General features: G+C 42.0%; 3 protein-coding genes across 27 annotated transcripts in view; 2 read left to right on the forward strand and 1 right to left on the reverse strand.

The window, feature by feature from the left end:
• Positions 1 to 14,622, forward strand: part of LOC108704314 (oocyte zinc finger protein XlCOF7.1-like) — a 224,937-nt gene that overhangs the window by 118,568 nt on the left and 91,747 nt on the right. The gene's annotated exons all lie outside the window — the stretch shown is intronic.
• XB5772961.L (Gastrula zinc finger protein XlCGF53.1 L homeolog) overlaps positions 1 to 14,622 on the reverse strand; it is a 579,535-nt gene that overhangs the window by 31,277 nt on the left and 533,636 nt on the right. The window lies entirely within an intron of this gene.
• Positions 44 to 9,803, forward strand: LOC108704262 (oocyte zinc finger protein XlCOF29-like). 4 transcript variants are annotated; one of them, XM_018240760.2, is made up of 6 exons: positions 46 to 279; positions 746 to 1,437; positions 3,674 to 3,824; positions 4,097 to 4,273; positions 4,408 to 4,486; positions 7,053 to 9,803. In XM_018240760.2, the coding sequence occupies exons 2-6, from the start codon at positions 812 to 814 to the stop codon at positions 7,658 to 7,660; spliced, it is 1,641 nt and encodes a 546-aa protein (XP_018096249.1). In that variant the 5' UTR covers positions 46 to 279; positions 746 to 811; the 3' UTR covers positions 7,661 to 9,803. The 4 variants fall into 4 exon arrangements, with proteins under 4 accessions (XP_018096250.1, XP_018096249.1, XP_041434981.1 ...); XM_041579047.1 differs by having other exon boundaries at positions 61 to 236; positions 3,671 to 3,824; XM_018240758.2 differs by having other exon boundaries at positions 68 to 279; positions 3,671 to 3,824.

A 14,622-nucleotide genomic window follows, 5' to 3' on the forward strand; every position in this document is an offset into this window, starting at 1 on the left:
AGCCTGCAAGCCATTGTATTGGTGTCCTTTAATCAGTGACTGCACAGCAACGTTATAATAGCGCCACGGCGGATCCGTTATTCATTCACTGCTGGTGTGATGTCAGGGGAAGGGAAATGGGAGGAAGTGACATCACTGTGAGAGGCGTGGGCACTGCTGGGATTGTTTGAGGTGCTGAAATACTTCAGTGCTGTTTAAACCCCCTGAGAAAGGAGTTTTGTTTCCGGAACATTGGGGTTTGTGGGCGTTTGCTTTTTCCTATTTGCCTGTGTCACTGAGGTTTGTATGTGCCATTGTCTCTCATGCTCCAGACTCTTATATATTCCAGCAGCTTCTGCCCTTCTCCTTACACCAGGCTGGGCTGCATTCATATAAACAAGGGGAGGGATACACTGGCTGTATCATGGGCACGTGGGGTGGAAATAAAGTCACAGGAAAACATTTTTTTTTTCTAATTACCAAGAAGTTGGACCCCCGCTAGTTGTAAGTCTGACAGTCGACATGTTTGTCCCTTGTATCACCTAAAACAGACCAACTGCACAGAAGTATTTCATGGACCTAATGGGCAGATATCCGTTCACTGTGGCCTATAGTTACTGTAAGGGATATATATATATAAATGTAATTGTGTCTTTGATCATTTTGTTTGGAGGGACGGTATCATCTCTAATACACTGGTTTTATTCAAGGACCGCACAAAAGGCGTTAGATGAGGCCCACAATTGTTATATTTTGTTTTGCACAGGTGCTTCTGAATCCGGTCAGCCAAAAGTCCCTAAGAAAACCCTACACTCCACAGACTGCCAGCAAGATGCCAAGCTGTATAGTGGAGAACTGCGGCAACTCCAGCTACAAGGCGGCTGAGAAAGGAGTGAAACTGCATCCGTTTCCCACTCAGCTGCACAGGATCAAGCAGTGGCTCCAGGCCATTCCCCAGAAGTTTGGTGACTTAGATTCCTTTGCTCAGCAGATTTTAGATGCCAAGAAGACCAAACCCCATCGCGTCTGCTCCCACCATTTTACTCCGGAGTGTTACATCTATATGAGCGGAAAAATCTATTTATCCAGAGATGCCGTCCCGAGTATTTTCAGCTCCTGCGACCCCCCGCCTGCCAAGAAGTTCTGCATGGATCCATCACATATCGGCTGGAAGGAAAAGCCAGCGTGTGTTGACGTCAGCACCCGCACGGACATATACAACTTCGGCAGAGATCGGGGCACCCAGTTTGATCGTTACTATGGAGTTAAAAATAAAAAGATCTCCACGGAAGCCAAGAGCTTTACAAGAGATGTGGCAACACTGACGGACCCACGGCTACAAACGTCTGAGCCTCAGATGAGCACCTGGGGAAAGAAACTCAAGATCATCACTCCCAGGCTGAATACAGCAGATAAATACTCACAGTGCCCTGAGTATGATTTCTACAGAAGCCAAAGGTCAGTACTCGATTGTGTCTAGAATGTGGTGTCCAGCAATGGGGCATGTAAGGAAGTGATTGTGCTGTTCATTGTGTTGCGTCGCTTGTATATAACCACAACTACATTCATTTAGAGGGACTCTGCTACAAATTACCATTAATACCAACTAGGGATGCACCAAATCCACTATTTGGGATTCAGCCGAACCCTTTGTGAAAGATTTGACCGAATCCTAATTTGCATATGCAAATTAGGAATGGGAAAGGAAAAAGTGGAAACATTTATTTTACCTCCTTGTTTTGTGACAAAAAGTCATGTGATTTCCCTTCCCACCCCTAAGTTACAAATGTAAATTTGGATTTTGGCCAGTCATAAGGATTTGGCCAAATCCTGCTGAAAAAGGCCAAATTCGGGCTGTATTGAACCGAATCCTGGATTCTGCGCATCCCTATTACCAAGCAGCACAGTCCCAACATAAGTAGCTATTAGTGTGATGTACCTTACCGGCCTCATTCTACCAAAGGTGAAGTGAGGTGCCTGGTAACTCCCAGCAAGTATTTATTATTGCAGGAACAAGACCTGGGTGCATGAGTGATTCATTGCTGCCACTTACAGGTTTTTCCAACAGCACAATGAATTTCTGGCCAAACAGTATGAATTACTGTGCATGAAGCCTCTTAAGATTATTTTGAATGTTCTAATTCTGGTGTGATTGCCCTAAGTGGGTCAGTTGAAATGAAAATCATCTGGGTTATGACCCCGCTGTGCTTTTGTATCAGGTCTCTGGCTGACCCAGATATTCCTGCCAGCTTTGTACAATAAATCGCTTCCTGACAGAGCTGTGTTCTCTGCTGAAAGTTCATGATATATAGGGGTTCATTTGGAGTGAGAAAATTATTAAAGCGATCCTTCCACGGGTGGATTACAAATGAAAACAGGACTTCAGCCTATGGAAGGATCGAGCCTCCCCCAGCCCAGCATCACTGAAACAACCACAGAAGATCTGTTAGCAGTGTCCTAGCAGCTTCACAAAGGTTTGCTGGGCTGGGGGCAGCTTTGGGGGGCGTTTAGTGGAAAATATTAAGCATGCAGCACCTCCTTGATATAGACACGTTCCTATCATTTTTAGAAGAACATGTCAGTGTGACTTTAGATGATCTTTTTCTTTCCCCCCCCCCCCATCATTGGAATTCTATCAAGTGCACAATACAAGTCTCTCCTAGTCCTTACATCAATGTTTACTTGGGTGCAAAGTTTAGAGCACAGTGGGTGTGCAGCAGCCAAACGGTACAGGGTACAAGACATTCAGCCAAAGGTCATTCCAAGCGACACAGTAGTACTTGTAAATTGCGCAAAGAAATTCCACTACAGCGCTCCCCACAAGACACATTTACTTAAAGGAGACATAGAGGACAAACAGAAAAACACTAATTTTGTAGGCAATTATGAAAGGCGACATATAGGATAAATGAAAAAACCCTCATTTTGTAGGGAATTATAAGTAATATATGGTGTTGCTTTTACATGGTGCTAACAATTAATATTATCTTTAAAAATAGCCCCTTTATTGGAGTTCCCTATAGATGTTCTCTTGTCCCTGTCTGTGTTTCAAATGAGGGGTGGGCGTGTCCTAATGGTCCCTGCCAGAAGCACAGTAGGATGGGGACAGCCAATCACAGCCCTGCAGTCAAACACATGCGCAGACAGGCTTCAGTTCCCTATCAGGTCCTGCTAGCTGCTGATTGGTTCCTGTCCTACAGTGCAGTGAGCTGAGTGCACAGCCTTGGAATTCAGGGAGCAGCAAGTGGAACAGATGGGCGGGAATAGTAGGGTTTTTGCAGAGGTTTACAATGAAGCATCCACAAACAACTTTTTGAAGCACATTCCTTCTATATCAAAAAAGTTTAATGCACTGTTACATTTTTTGTGTTTTATATAAAATGTCTCCTTTAAAGGTACAATGTGTTATTATTGTGAGATCCTGGCACTTGAAGAAGGGGGGCACACCCCAAAACAAGTGCCCTTGTACTTGTAAAGTTCCCTGTATTACTGCACAAGAAAATGTTCCTCTGAATTGGGTTTGCTACAGGGCATTGCCTGTGCCAGCTTAGTTTCATGGTATCTCTATGAACTGGTGTGCCCACTGCAGCAGGATAGGGCCTCTCTGCAAGGACAAGCTTGGCCCCACATCATTTCTTTCATAATATCATTGAAAATAATACACTAGATAAATATTTCTGCTTAATTACAGTAGACTCTTCAATGTCAGTCCCTCCTACAAGGATCTCATGGCAATGTCAGAAGAACTTGCTCACACCGGGATGAAGGGGAACAAGGATAAAAATCAGCGCAATGAAAAAATCTTGAATCTCACACTAGAAATAATCTATCTGCTGACTGGAGAGGTGAGCAGCACTGTGATAACTGCCACCAAGTATGAATAGCTAATTTGTACAATATGTGAATGTTTTAAAAGGTTACTCAACATATGTGGGTTGGCCCTGTAGGAAAAACTGACCGTTACATGAGATATATATATATATATATATATATATATATATATATATATATATATATATATACATATATATATATATATATATATATATATATATATATATATATACATTTGGATAGTTATTTCCATTTATATTTGTCTCTCCCTCTCAAAATGTAGGACTTTATGGTAATGAAGAGGACTTCTGATGGCTTCCCACAGAACTGTACTGATTGTATGCTGGAAGGACCCTGCAGACGCCATACCCCAACTGTGGCATTTTCATCAGACTCTGTGACAAATGACAAGGTTGTTCTGGAACTCATGTCCAACATCATCCAGCTGCTGACTGGAGAGGTGGGTACAGCGGCCCCTTATTGTTTAGTAACAGTGGATGATAATCCCTTTCTCTGGCTGGGGGATGACTGGAACATTGTGTGTGACAGGTTGCCATAAGGACTCATCATGTTTCCATCTATTTTTCCTTGCAGGAGTGGGACTATATAAAAGGAAACAAGGCTTTTTACAGTAAAAGAATGGAGGAGGATCCCCAGCAGCTCCACCCACTGGGTGAGTAATGGGTGTTGGGCGCATAATATCCAAACCTTGTGTCTGTCTGAATTTATCAACAGTAAACTAGCTGCTTGGGACCAATACAAATGTTCCAATCCTGCAATTGAAACACGCATAACAAACAATGGTTTTGTGGAACCAGATTTAACACTTGGTAATTGGATAGTAAAACATATTATATACTATATATTATAATTGCTGACAATACATTAAGGCCAAGCACCATTTTGTTTGTTGCTCACTTGATAAAGGGAGGTATCCTTAAAGCAACAGTAACACCAAAAAATTTAAGTGTTTTAAAATAATGAAAATATCATGTACTGTTGCCCTGCACTGGTAAATCTGATATGTTTGCTTCAGAAACACTACTATAGTTCATATAAACAAGCTGCTGTGGAGCAATGGCAGAAATTGAAAAACGGCTATATGGCACAGGTTAACACATGGATAACAGATAGCAGATAGCAGATAAGCTCTGTCTGTCTAATGGTGTTGTGTAACCTGAGCTTTTTCTCCTTTGAATGGCTGCCCCCATTGATACACAGCAGCTTATTTATAGAAACAATAGTAGTGTTTCTGAAGCAAACACATCAGTTTTACTAGTGCAGGGCAAAAATGCATTATATTTTCATTACTTTAAACCACTTTTATTTTTTGACGTTACTGTTCCTTCAAACATGTTGTGATCCACACAATAAAAGTGTTCTGCAAGTTGATAATCGCATATTGTCAGCAGCGTTTCACCTTTTACACTTGAATGGATAGTAATATATGTCCTATCCAGATTAAGAACTAGAGCCAGCTCACCTGATACCGTGCATAATCCGCATCATTAGTAAGAGAAAATGCAGGACTGCTTGTGGTAATGACGGGATCCAATATACTGACACAGAAAGCAGAATTAATTGTAGCACTGCTAATATTTGTTGTGTATGGGTAATAACCTTACAACTTATGCCCAGCTGTCTGAGTTCCACCTATGGAACTTGAGAAAGGGCCTTTTGTGCCTTTTTGTATATGGGCTTAATAAAATAATTCTTTTTGAACACAACTGCAACCTGACTCAGTGTGCTGCTGGCTTTCTTTTGGATATCGATTTGACCCAGTGACAGGGGTGGGTCTCATCAGTACAGCACCTGGCACTACAAAAAGTGTGTATTAGGGAGGTGAGCGCTCCACTTGATTGGCCCCACCTATGGACAATGACACACAAATTGGAGTCACAAAAACTTTAGTTTGCCCTGTGTACCACTGCCCTATCAGAGGTTAAACAAATCTTGTTCTTTAAAGGAACAGTAACATCAAAAAATTAAAGTGTTTTCATAAAAATATAATGCAGTATTCCCCTGCATTGGTAAAACTGACCTGTTTGCTTCAGAAACTCTACTATAGTTCATATAAACAAGCTGCTGTGTAGCCATGGGGGAAACTGAAATAAGACTATATAGCACAGGTTAAATCAGGGGTCCCCAACCTTGTTTACCCATGAGCAACATTCAGATTTAAAAGGAATTTGGGAGCAACGCAAGCATGACAAATGTTCCTGGGGTGCTGAATAAGGGCTGTGATTGGCCTTTTGGTAGCCCCTATATGGACTGGCAGCTACAGGAGGCTCATTTTGGTGGTACACCTGATTTTTATGCAACCAAAACTTGCCTACAAGCCAGTAATTATGGGGAGCAACATCCAAGGGGTTGCAGAGCAACATGTTGGTCACAAGCCACTGGTTGGGGATCACTGGGTTAAACCGTGGATAACGGATAACACCATTATGTTCTGTAGAGCTTATTTGTTATCTGCTGTGTAACCTGAGCCTTTTCTCCTTTGAATGGCTGCCCCCATTGATACACAACAGCTTATTTATATAAACGATAGTAGAGTTTCTAAAGCAAACACAGCAGTTTTGCCAGTGCAGGGCAACACTGCATTATATTTTTATTACTTGAAAACACTTTCATTTTTTGATATTACTGTTCCTTTAAGATGAAAAATGGTTTTACAGAGAAAATTGAGGACATTGAGAGACTTTGTGTAAAAGCTACTAAGGTATTCCCCTCCCTTTGTGATCGCTATGGACACTGTTTTTTCCATGGGATCCCAGGATTTTGAGGAACAGCAACTTCCAGACACATTTTGATTACATTGCAGTGAAGCTGTTCAAATTTAAAAGCAATGGTAAGTGCAAGTTTCTTTTTTGCTACGGTTTCCCAAGGTCCCCCTTTCATTAAAGACAGGAGTGTGCTATATGCATTTATTAAATCTGCTTCTTTGAATAGACTTGGCATATATTCGTTTTACCTGTACCTTTCCTGTTGTCTATCATGTATTGTGTATGAATTGTATGTAATGCAGAGGTCAGATTTTACATACCACTCAGTTTGTAACTGCTCCTCCCCATCAAGGACATTTCTTATGTCTGAGGCTGATATTTGATGCAGCCGTTCTGCATGAAGAACACATAGGAAATGTGTTGTCCTCCTCTTACTGGAACTCGTGCAGAACGTAACATTTTACCTTAGTTGCCAATAACATCCCATAATGCCAATGTTTTTATCTTGGCCAGACTGTCCCTATGAAGACATGAGGGATATTTCCGGGAATCTCCAAGCAACACTGTGCAGTAAACCTGCCACAAGCAAGAAGGGGGGTAAAAGAGCATCAAATACTTTTGCACCCCTACAGCCCATAACAACTATGGTTATTAAAGAGGAGCCGACTTCATGGGACGAAGAAAACGAAAATTCCATCACCACTAAGACATTTAAGGAAGAGCCACCTTCATGGGAGGAAGAAAACCAATCAGATTGCAGCATTAATCAATTTATAGGGCAGAGGCCTGGCACAGATACACCCACTACTATTATGGGATGCAGTACCTATGCTACTACAAGTATTAAGGAGGAGCTTGTGTCATGTGAAGAGGGAAACCAATCAGATTGCAGCATTAATCCACTTACAGAACCAATACAGGGAACAGATACACCTACTCCTATCATGGGATGCAGCCTGAATAACAGCTCGGCAGAGGATTATATATCACACAAAGGGGAAGCGGCTTTATGTGAACAGGAAAACCATTATGATCGCAGCATTAATACACATAGACAAGAGACACAGGGAACTGAAGAACCTCATACATCTGGAGTTTTCCTGAAGAACAGCTCGACATAAATAAGAATGAAAAATATGTGTATTGTAAAAAGAATAATTCTCACGTTCCGCTCCCAGGGCAAAATGGAATGTGCAACGTGGCTGGTTGAGAATCTAAAGGAAAGAACCTTTTTTTTGTTCTGTTTGTGGGAAATGTTTCTACCACTTCAGAAAGCAGATGAGCAACACTTGTGTCTGTATATCTTTGTTTTTCTAATAACCTTCTGAATTGAAAAAAAGTTGGGGTTCTACATGAAGGAATGTTCTTTTAATGGCAGAAGTGCTGAAACAATACTTGCACCGTACTGTACCCCACAGAATGTTCTCCTATACATAATTAACTGTGTTACTGAGCAACAGCAGCTTCCTAATTGGAAATACACTAATGCCCTTGGTGTTCTTCTGCACTTTCCTCTGGCTGGTTGGACATTGATGCTGGAAGTTTAAACACATCGGAAACTAGTAGATACATTTTTATAGGGAGTTCTGTAGTGATTTCTATTTACAGGCTGCACCCAGTGCTGTCCCTTCTTTCAGCAACACGTCTCCAATATGATTGGAGCACAGATGTACCATGTCTTGCCACTTTGTTCCCCTCCAAAACCTTCAACTGCATTAACTAGTTACTCAACCACCATTCCCTTCCAATGTGCTTCTCATATTTTGCCATAACACGTGCACAGCCAAATTCTGCCAATCACTGTGAAGGTGGCCATGCATTATGTGATCCTTTATGGCTGATTGGGCAAAACAGATGAAACTTGCATTCATAGGAACATAGTAAGTTCAACCTTTTAGTTTTTCTTTTTTTAATCTGCCGAATTTTAATTGAATAATTTGCGAAAGATCAGAAGTGCAGAGGCGCTATACTAGACACCTCAGCCGATAATCCTATGATATATTATATACCTGTTCTGGGCTGTAGCTAAAAGTTTATGATTGGCAACAGATAGGGAAAGGCATATACTATAGTATGGAATAAGCAGGTAGGTAAGTAAATGGGAATTCTGTGCATGAAAGCACTGCAATGTTACAGTTCTTATGGATAGTGCTTCAAGGTGGAAATTAAACTGGAACTAATGTTCTGTTGTCCAGTAAACACTCTTGTTATATAGAGAGCTATAATAATAATAAACATAAACAACTGCCATGTGCTCCATGTAATGTGGCTTTTACAGTGGGCTCCGCCTGGGAAGCACAAAACGAAGGAGATGCCTTTAAAACCTGCATAGGAAGTGGAGGCTCAAGTATTCATGGAAATAGATCTTTATTTTTAAGGTGAAGTAGAGCCACCCTGGCAAATATTAGCTTTCATACCAGTACACAGACCACAACTACTGAGCTGCCCCATATTGATCGGTGGCCCTTCTGTTCCCAGCAGCCATCTTGCTGATCAATGAGCAGCACATTGACACTAGAAGCTGAACTGGGATCTTGTGTGACTGCACATGTTCTTAGGTGAGAGAAATAATGGGACATGAGATAAAGTGCGTGTTCTGCCATATTGGCCTGTTCCAGTGGGAGGGCACAATCATTAATATGAGAGGCACCTGATGTCAGACTGACAGGTTTAGGAAGAACTAAAGACAAATCCAGAAATATGTTGGTAAAATAGCATGAAATGTGGGCAAAATCTGGAAACTGTTCTGTATAAAAGACAAACTTACAGAAGTGGAGATAGAGTTTTGTGAATAGGGTGGGAAATCCGACACTTCTATCCCCACTTCTATTTTGTCTCAATATCATCACTTTTCTGAATTCCCCCAAAGTGGCCTTGCTTTGGACTAGGCAGAGCAGCTGCATCATATTTATACATGGCTCCCTATTCCTTTCAGCAGCAGAACACACGGCTCCTGCATCACGTATTTACATATGCCTCTGGCCTGGTATCATTTAGTGGTACCAATATGCTTCAGAATATCTTCATAATATCCACATTGTCTTTGGCTGTTTATTGGGAGGCAACAACATCACACTGCATTGAGTTATCTGAACACCCCAGGAATCTGATTCTGATCAAACGGGGAACATCTGACATCAACAAACACATCGCTCTCTCTCTCTTGTCAGCTCTGGGGCCTAGAGTTCTTCATATCCTCTAGAGGTAGCCATAGCAGCATTCCCAGTTTAGCTACTTGCATTTGTACTGAGATCCAACTTCTATTGCCTGTTTCATATGCCGTAATGGCACTTGTAAGGGCTTCCTAGTTTATCTTTTAGCCATAACCTGGCACTATGACCACACTGCACAACAGGCACCAGATTTATATGGCAGTTCATTCGACCAACCAAACTGAGTAGATGGAGTTTCACAAGTGCGGCTTCCTTTGTAATTTGATCAATATATCTTTAAAGGAGACATTTTGTGTAAAAAAATAATAATGTACCAGTGCATTATACTCATTTAGATATAGAAGAATTGTGCTTAAAAAAGTAGTGTTTCAGGCTGATTTATTGAATATTTCTGCAAAAACCATAATAATCCCTCTATTCCACTTGCTGCTTTCTGAATTACCAGGCTGTGCAGTCAGCTCACTGCACTGTAGGACAGGAACCAATCAGCAGCTAGCAGGACCTGATAGGGAACTGAAGTCTGTCTGTGCTTGTGTGACTGCAGGGCTGTGATTGGCTGTCCCCCTCCTACTGTGCTTCTGACAGGGACACGCCCACCCCTCATTTGAAACACAGACAGGGACCAGAGAACATCTATAGGGAGCTCCAATAAAGGGGCTTTTTTTAAAGATAATATTAATTTTTAGCTCCATGTAAAAGTAACACCATATATTACTCATAATTGCCTACACAATTAGGGTTTTTCGTTTACCCTATATATCTCCTTTAAAGAGGCACTCCTTGTGCAACGAGTGGGGCTTGTGCTGAACATCAGAGCACAGTCTGTTACACTGGGGGATTATCTGAGCACTAGAAATCGAATTATCAACCTTGCAGTAACCAAACATGGAGGCGCTTCAATCTTCCTGTTTTTCTCAAGTTATTTCCTGATTAAAACTAGAGGCAAAAAAGTAAAAAAAAGTTCTGGCTGCATGGGGTACTGTTTATTTTATTTGATATAAGATATGGTTTGTGCAAATAATTGCAAGGCCAATCCATAAAGAACAGGTCATGGTCATATCTGCGCCAGGGTAAGGGAAAGTGGTGCAGACGAATGTGCCACACGTTTGTACTGAATAGCAGCCCGAATACCTGCTATATTGACCATGGATGTGCTGAATCAGGATCTGCTTTGAGAGTAGCTCAAATACTGCTGAATCCTGAACTGAACCCTTAAAGTCACGTGACCTCTCTGGCCAACTAACAATTGTTTGTCCCATCTGATTTCATTTTCAAAAATGTTTTAGATTGTAAGCTTTTTTTTGAGCAGGGCTCTGTTCACCATTGTTTGGGTTACCAGTTGCAATGCAAGTCTTTGTATAAACCCATTTATTTGTCACTCTAATAATAATAAAATTGCAATGTACAAATTAGATTCACATCTTTTGTAAAGGATTTCTTTGTTACACGGAGGATCAGTTTGTTATTGATATTCTGACTCCTCAGCTTCCGCTAAGCAGCACAGCTCCATCATCATCACCAGTCAGGTAAAATCCCATCCAAAAAGAAAGCTTTGTGTCTGTGAGATACTGTGGGTTTTACTGATTCCTTTGTTTTGTACTGAGAAAATACCTGCTATTACTGAGGCCTTAGGTCAACAACACGGGCAGAAAGGCTGAGGTGCAGAAAAACAGCTTCAGAGACAGATAATCCAAGGCCAGGAACATTCCGCTCCACAATAACAGTGACGCAAAGATCTCCCCTGATTGTGAGGCTCCTGCGTGTTGCTGGGGGTGAAGGTGAGCTGGGTATTAAATCAAAATGAGACTTAAAGGGAAACTATGGCAAAAATTAAAATTGTATATAAGCTCAGCATACTGAGATAAGAAGCTTTCTAAATACAATCAATTAAAACATCTGCACTGTTTCTGAAATAATCAAGTTTATCTTCACTATTCCTCTCTCAGCATCTGTTTCTCTTCATTCTGTCTTCATGCGGCAGTTGGGTGTCAGATATTCACTGACAGTTATTGACAAGTAAATGGTTTCTCTCCTGTGTGGGTTCTCTGATGCCTATTAAGGTTGCTCACAACTTTGCTTTCACAGCTGCACCCCAAGAGTTGAGCCTGGTACTGACAGTGCCACACTGTGGGCTCCCCTGAGTGTAATGCTGAGACTTCTGCCTGTCTCTTTACATGGCGCTGTTTGTGGCTGTCGGGGCTACAAAAAGGATGGGTGGCACATGAGAGTTCCTTCTAACAACCCTTTCCCTATAGGTAGAATATAACTACAGTAAATAGAGATCTGTAGGGGCTGAGCAAACAGAAATGATGCATTAGATCCCATGCCGGGAATATACTCCCTATACTTCAAGAATAAACTATTCCCATGGTGCACTTGGGCAGGTCTGTGTGAGAGATGCAGTTCATGTTTTCTCTGCTGTGACCTTATTCTGCCCATCCTGGTCGTTGTGCTCTGCTTGTTACAGTGGGGCAGCAGATGAATAGACCGACCCAGGAGAGAGCTGGGGACAGTTTAATGGATGTAACAGACCTATGAGAAATGCATGAAGTGAGGTAAGAAACGGGGCTGGATACAACTGGGAGGAAGGGAATTAGCTTGGGAGAAGGGATGGGGGGTTGTAAGAAGTGATAGATTCAAGAGACTCATATACATAATCCTACCTGTGTTCAGTGTCCGACTGGAATGCCTGGGGCCCAACAAGAAATCCTTTGGCCACAGGCTATTTTTCATTCTTTTGTCATTTACTTTCTTTTAATCACTTCTCCTAAAATTTTATGGTCAGTCTTTCCCTCCATTTCTTCTCTGTATTCTCACATAGAAATGGGGCCATTGCTGTTATTTACTCATTAGGGATGTAGCGAACTGTTCGCCGGCGAACTAGTTCGCGCGAACTTCGACTGTTCGCGTCCGCCGCAAGTTCGCGAACGTCGCGCGACGTTCGCCAATAGGCGTTCGCGTCAAAATCGTTCGACCATTCGAGCGCTAAAATCGAACGAACGATTAAAATCCTTCGATCGTTCGAATCGAACGATTTTCGGATGTTCGAAGTTCGCGAACTGTTCGCATTTTTTGCCGGCGTTCGCGAACACATACTCGCCGGTTCGCTACATCCCTATTACTCATACAAGGAAAATAGTTGGGTGAGAAGAAGACCCCACTGACACCTGGACCCCCGTGGAGTTTTCCTGGTATCCCAGTGGGTCAGTTTGACACTGGCCGTCTTATATACACCCAAAATCCTGCTTATTACATGACATACCCAGACATACACATAATGGGACTTCCTTCAGCTTTTGCATGTAAGGTGCATATAAGGGATCTGTACAACAGACTATGACTATCAGATAGTAACAATGTAGGTCGCTATAAAATATATTGCATAAAACAGCTCATATGTAAAACCCTGCTTCATGTAAATGAACCATTTTCATAATAATATACTTTTTAGCAATATGTGCCATTGGGTAATCATAAATAGAAAATAGTTATTTTAGAAAAGAAGAGCTGCCCCCTGGGATCGTAGGCTTCACGGTGCACACAAACCAACCAAACATGTTAGGTCCCATGAGCCAATTAACAGACAGAGAGAAATGCATGGAGTGAGCTGGGGAAGGGAACAGAGAGTCTGTATAGAATGTTGTGTGTGGGGGGGGTAAAGAATTAATTAATTTGGGAGATATACACCCCCACCTGTCTCACATGCCTGAGGGGCTGCTGTAAGATGCCACAGTCACTTTTAATTGGGGCCAATTACTTCCGACCCTGGAACTTCACTTGTCCTTGAATATCCCAGCAGGGTGAACTGTTGTATTCAAGCACTGAGCTGCCATGTTGTTTTTTTACCCATGGATCCCTTGAGGCTGGTCTGGGCTGTGCACATGCTCAGTAGAGAAAACTGGAACCCAACGTAAAAAAGCCAAAACTTTTACTTTCATGTGCACAGGCCAGAGCGGGTACAGAGAAGGGCAACTAAGCTGGTAAAAGGTATGGAAAATCTTAGCTATGAGGAAAGACTGGCCAAATTGGAGATGTTCACTCTGGAGAAGAGGCGCTTAAGGGGTGATATGATAACTATGTATAAATATATAAGGGGATCATATAATAATCTCTCTGATTTATTTACCAGTAGGTCTTTCCAGCTGACACAAGGGCACCCATTCCGATTAGAAGAAAAGAGGTTCCAGCTAAATATTGGGAAGGGGTTTGTTACAGGGAGAGCTGTGAAGATGTGGAATTGTCTCCCTGAATCAGTGGTACAGGCTGATACATTAGATAGGTACAAGGAAGGGTCGGATGCTTTATTCACCAGTAGCTCCTCCCAGCAGACAGGAGGGAGCCAATGAGATTAGAGGAGGGAAAGGGGTGTTACAGGGAGAGCTGGGAAGTGAATCAGTGGTACAGGCTGATACATTAGATAGGTATAAGGAAGGGTCGGATGCTTTATTCACCAGTAGCTCCTCCCAGCAGACAGGAGGGAGCCAATGAGATTAGAGGAGGGAAAGGGGTGTTACAGGGAGAGCTGGGAAGTGAATCAGGGGTACAGGCTGATACATTAGATAGGGGGTTGGATGGTATTTAGCAAGTGAGGGAATACAGGGATATGGGAGAGAGCTCATAGTACAAGTTGATCCAGGGACTGGTCCCATTGCATCTTGGAGTCAGGAAGCCTCAGAGGCAAATTGGAGAGGCTTCAAACGGGGTTTTTCGCCTTCCTCTGGATCAACTGGCAGTTAGGCAGGTTATATATATATAGAATTAAAGGAAACATTTTGTGTAAAATATAAGAATGTACCAGTGCATTATACTCATTTAGATATAGAATAATTGTGCTTAAAAAAAGGAGGGTTTCAGGCTGATTTATTGAATATTTCTGCAAAAAACCTTATAATCCCTCCCTTCTCTTCCAC

The sequence above is a fragment of the Xenopus laevis genome, chromosome 9_10S (genome assembly GCF_017654675.1).
Source record: "Xenopus laevis strain J_2021 chromosome 9_10S, Xenopus_laevis_v10.1, whole genome shotgun sequence".
In the NCBI taxonomy this organism is placed as follows: domain Eukaryota; kingdom Metazoa; phylum Chordata; class Amphibia; order Anura; family Pipidae; genus Xenopus; species Xenopus laevis.

What these genes read in the sequence shown, in the direction of transcription:
- LOC108704262 (XM_041579047.1), top strand. Translation starts at nt 812, where the DNA reads ATGCCAAGCTGTATAGTGGAGAACTGCGGCAACTCCAGCTACAAGGCG. An exon ending in TCCAGCTGCTGACTGGAGAG is followed by an intron (nt 4,274 to 4,407) that starts GTGGGTACAGCG and finishes TTTTCCTTGCAG; the next exon opens with GAGTGGGACTATATAAAAGG. An exon ending in CCAGCAGCTCCACCCACTGG is followed by an intron (nt 4,487 to 7,052) that starts GTGAGTAATGGG and finishes TATCTTGGCCAG; the next exon opens with ACTGTCCCTATGAAGACATG.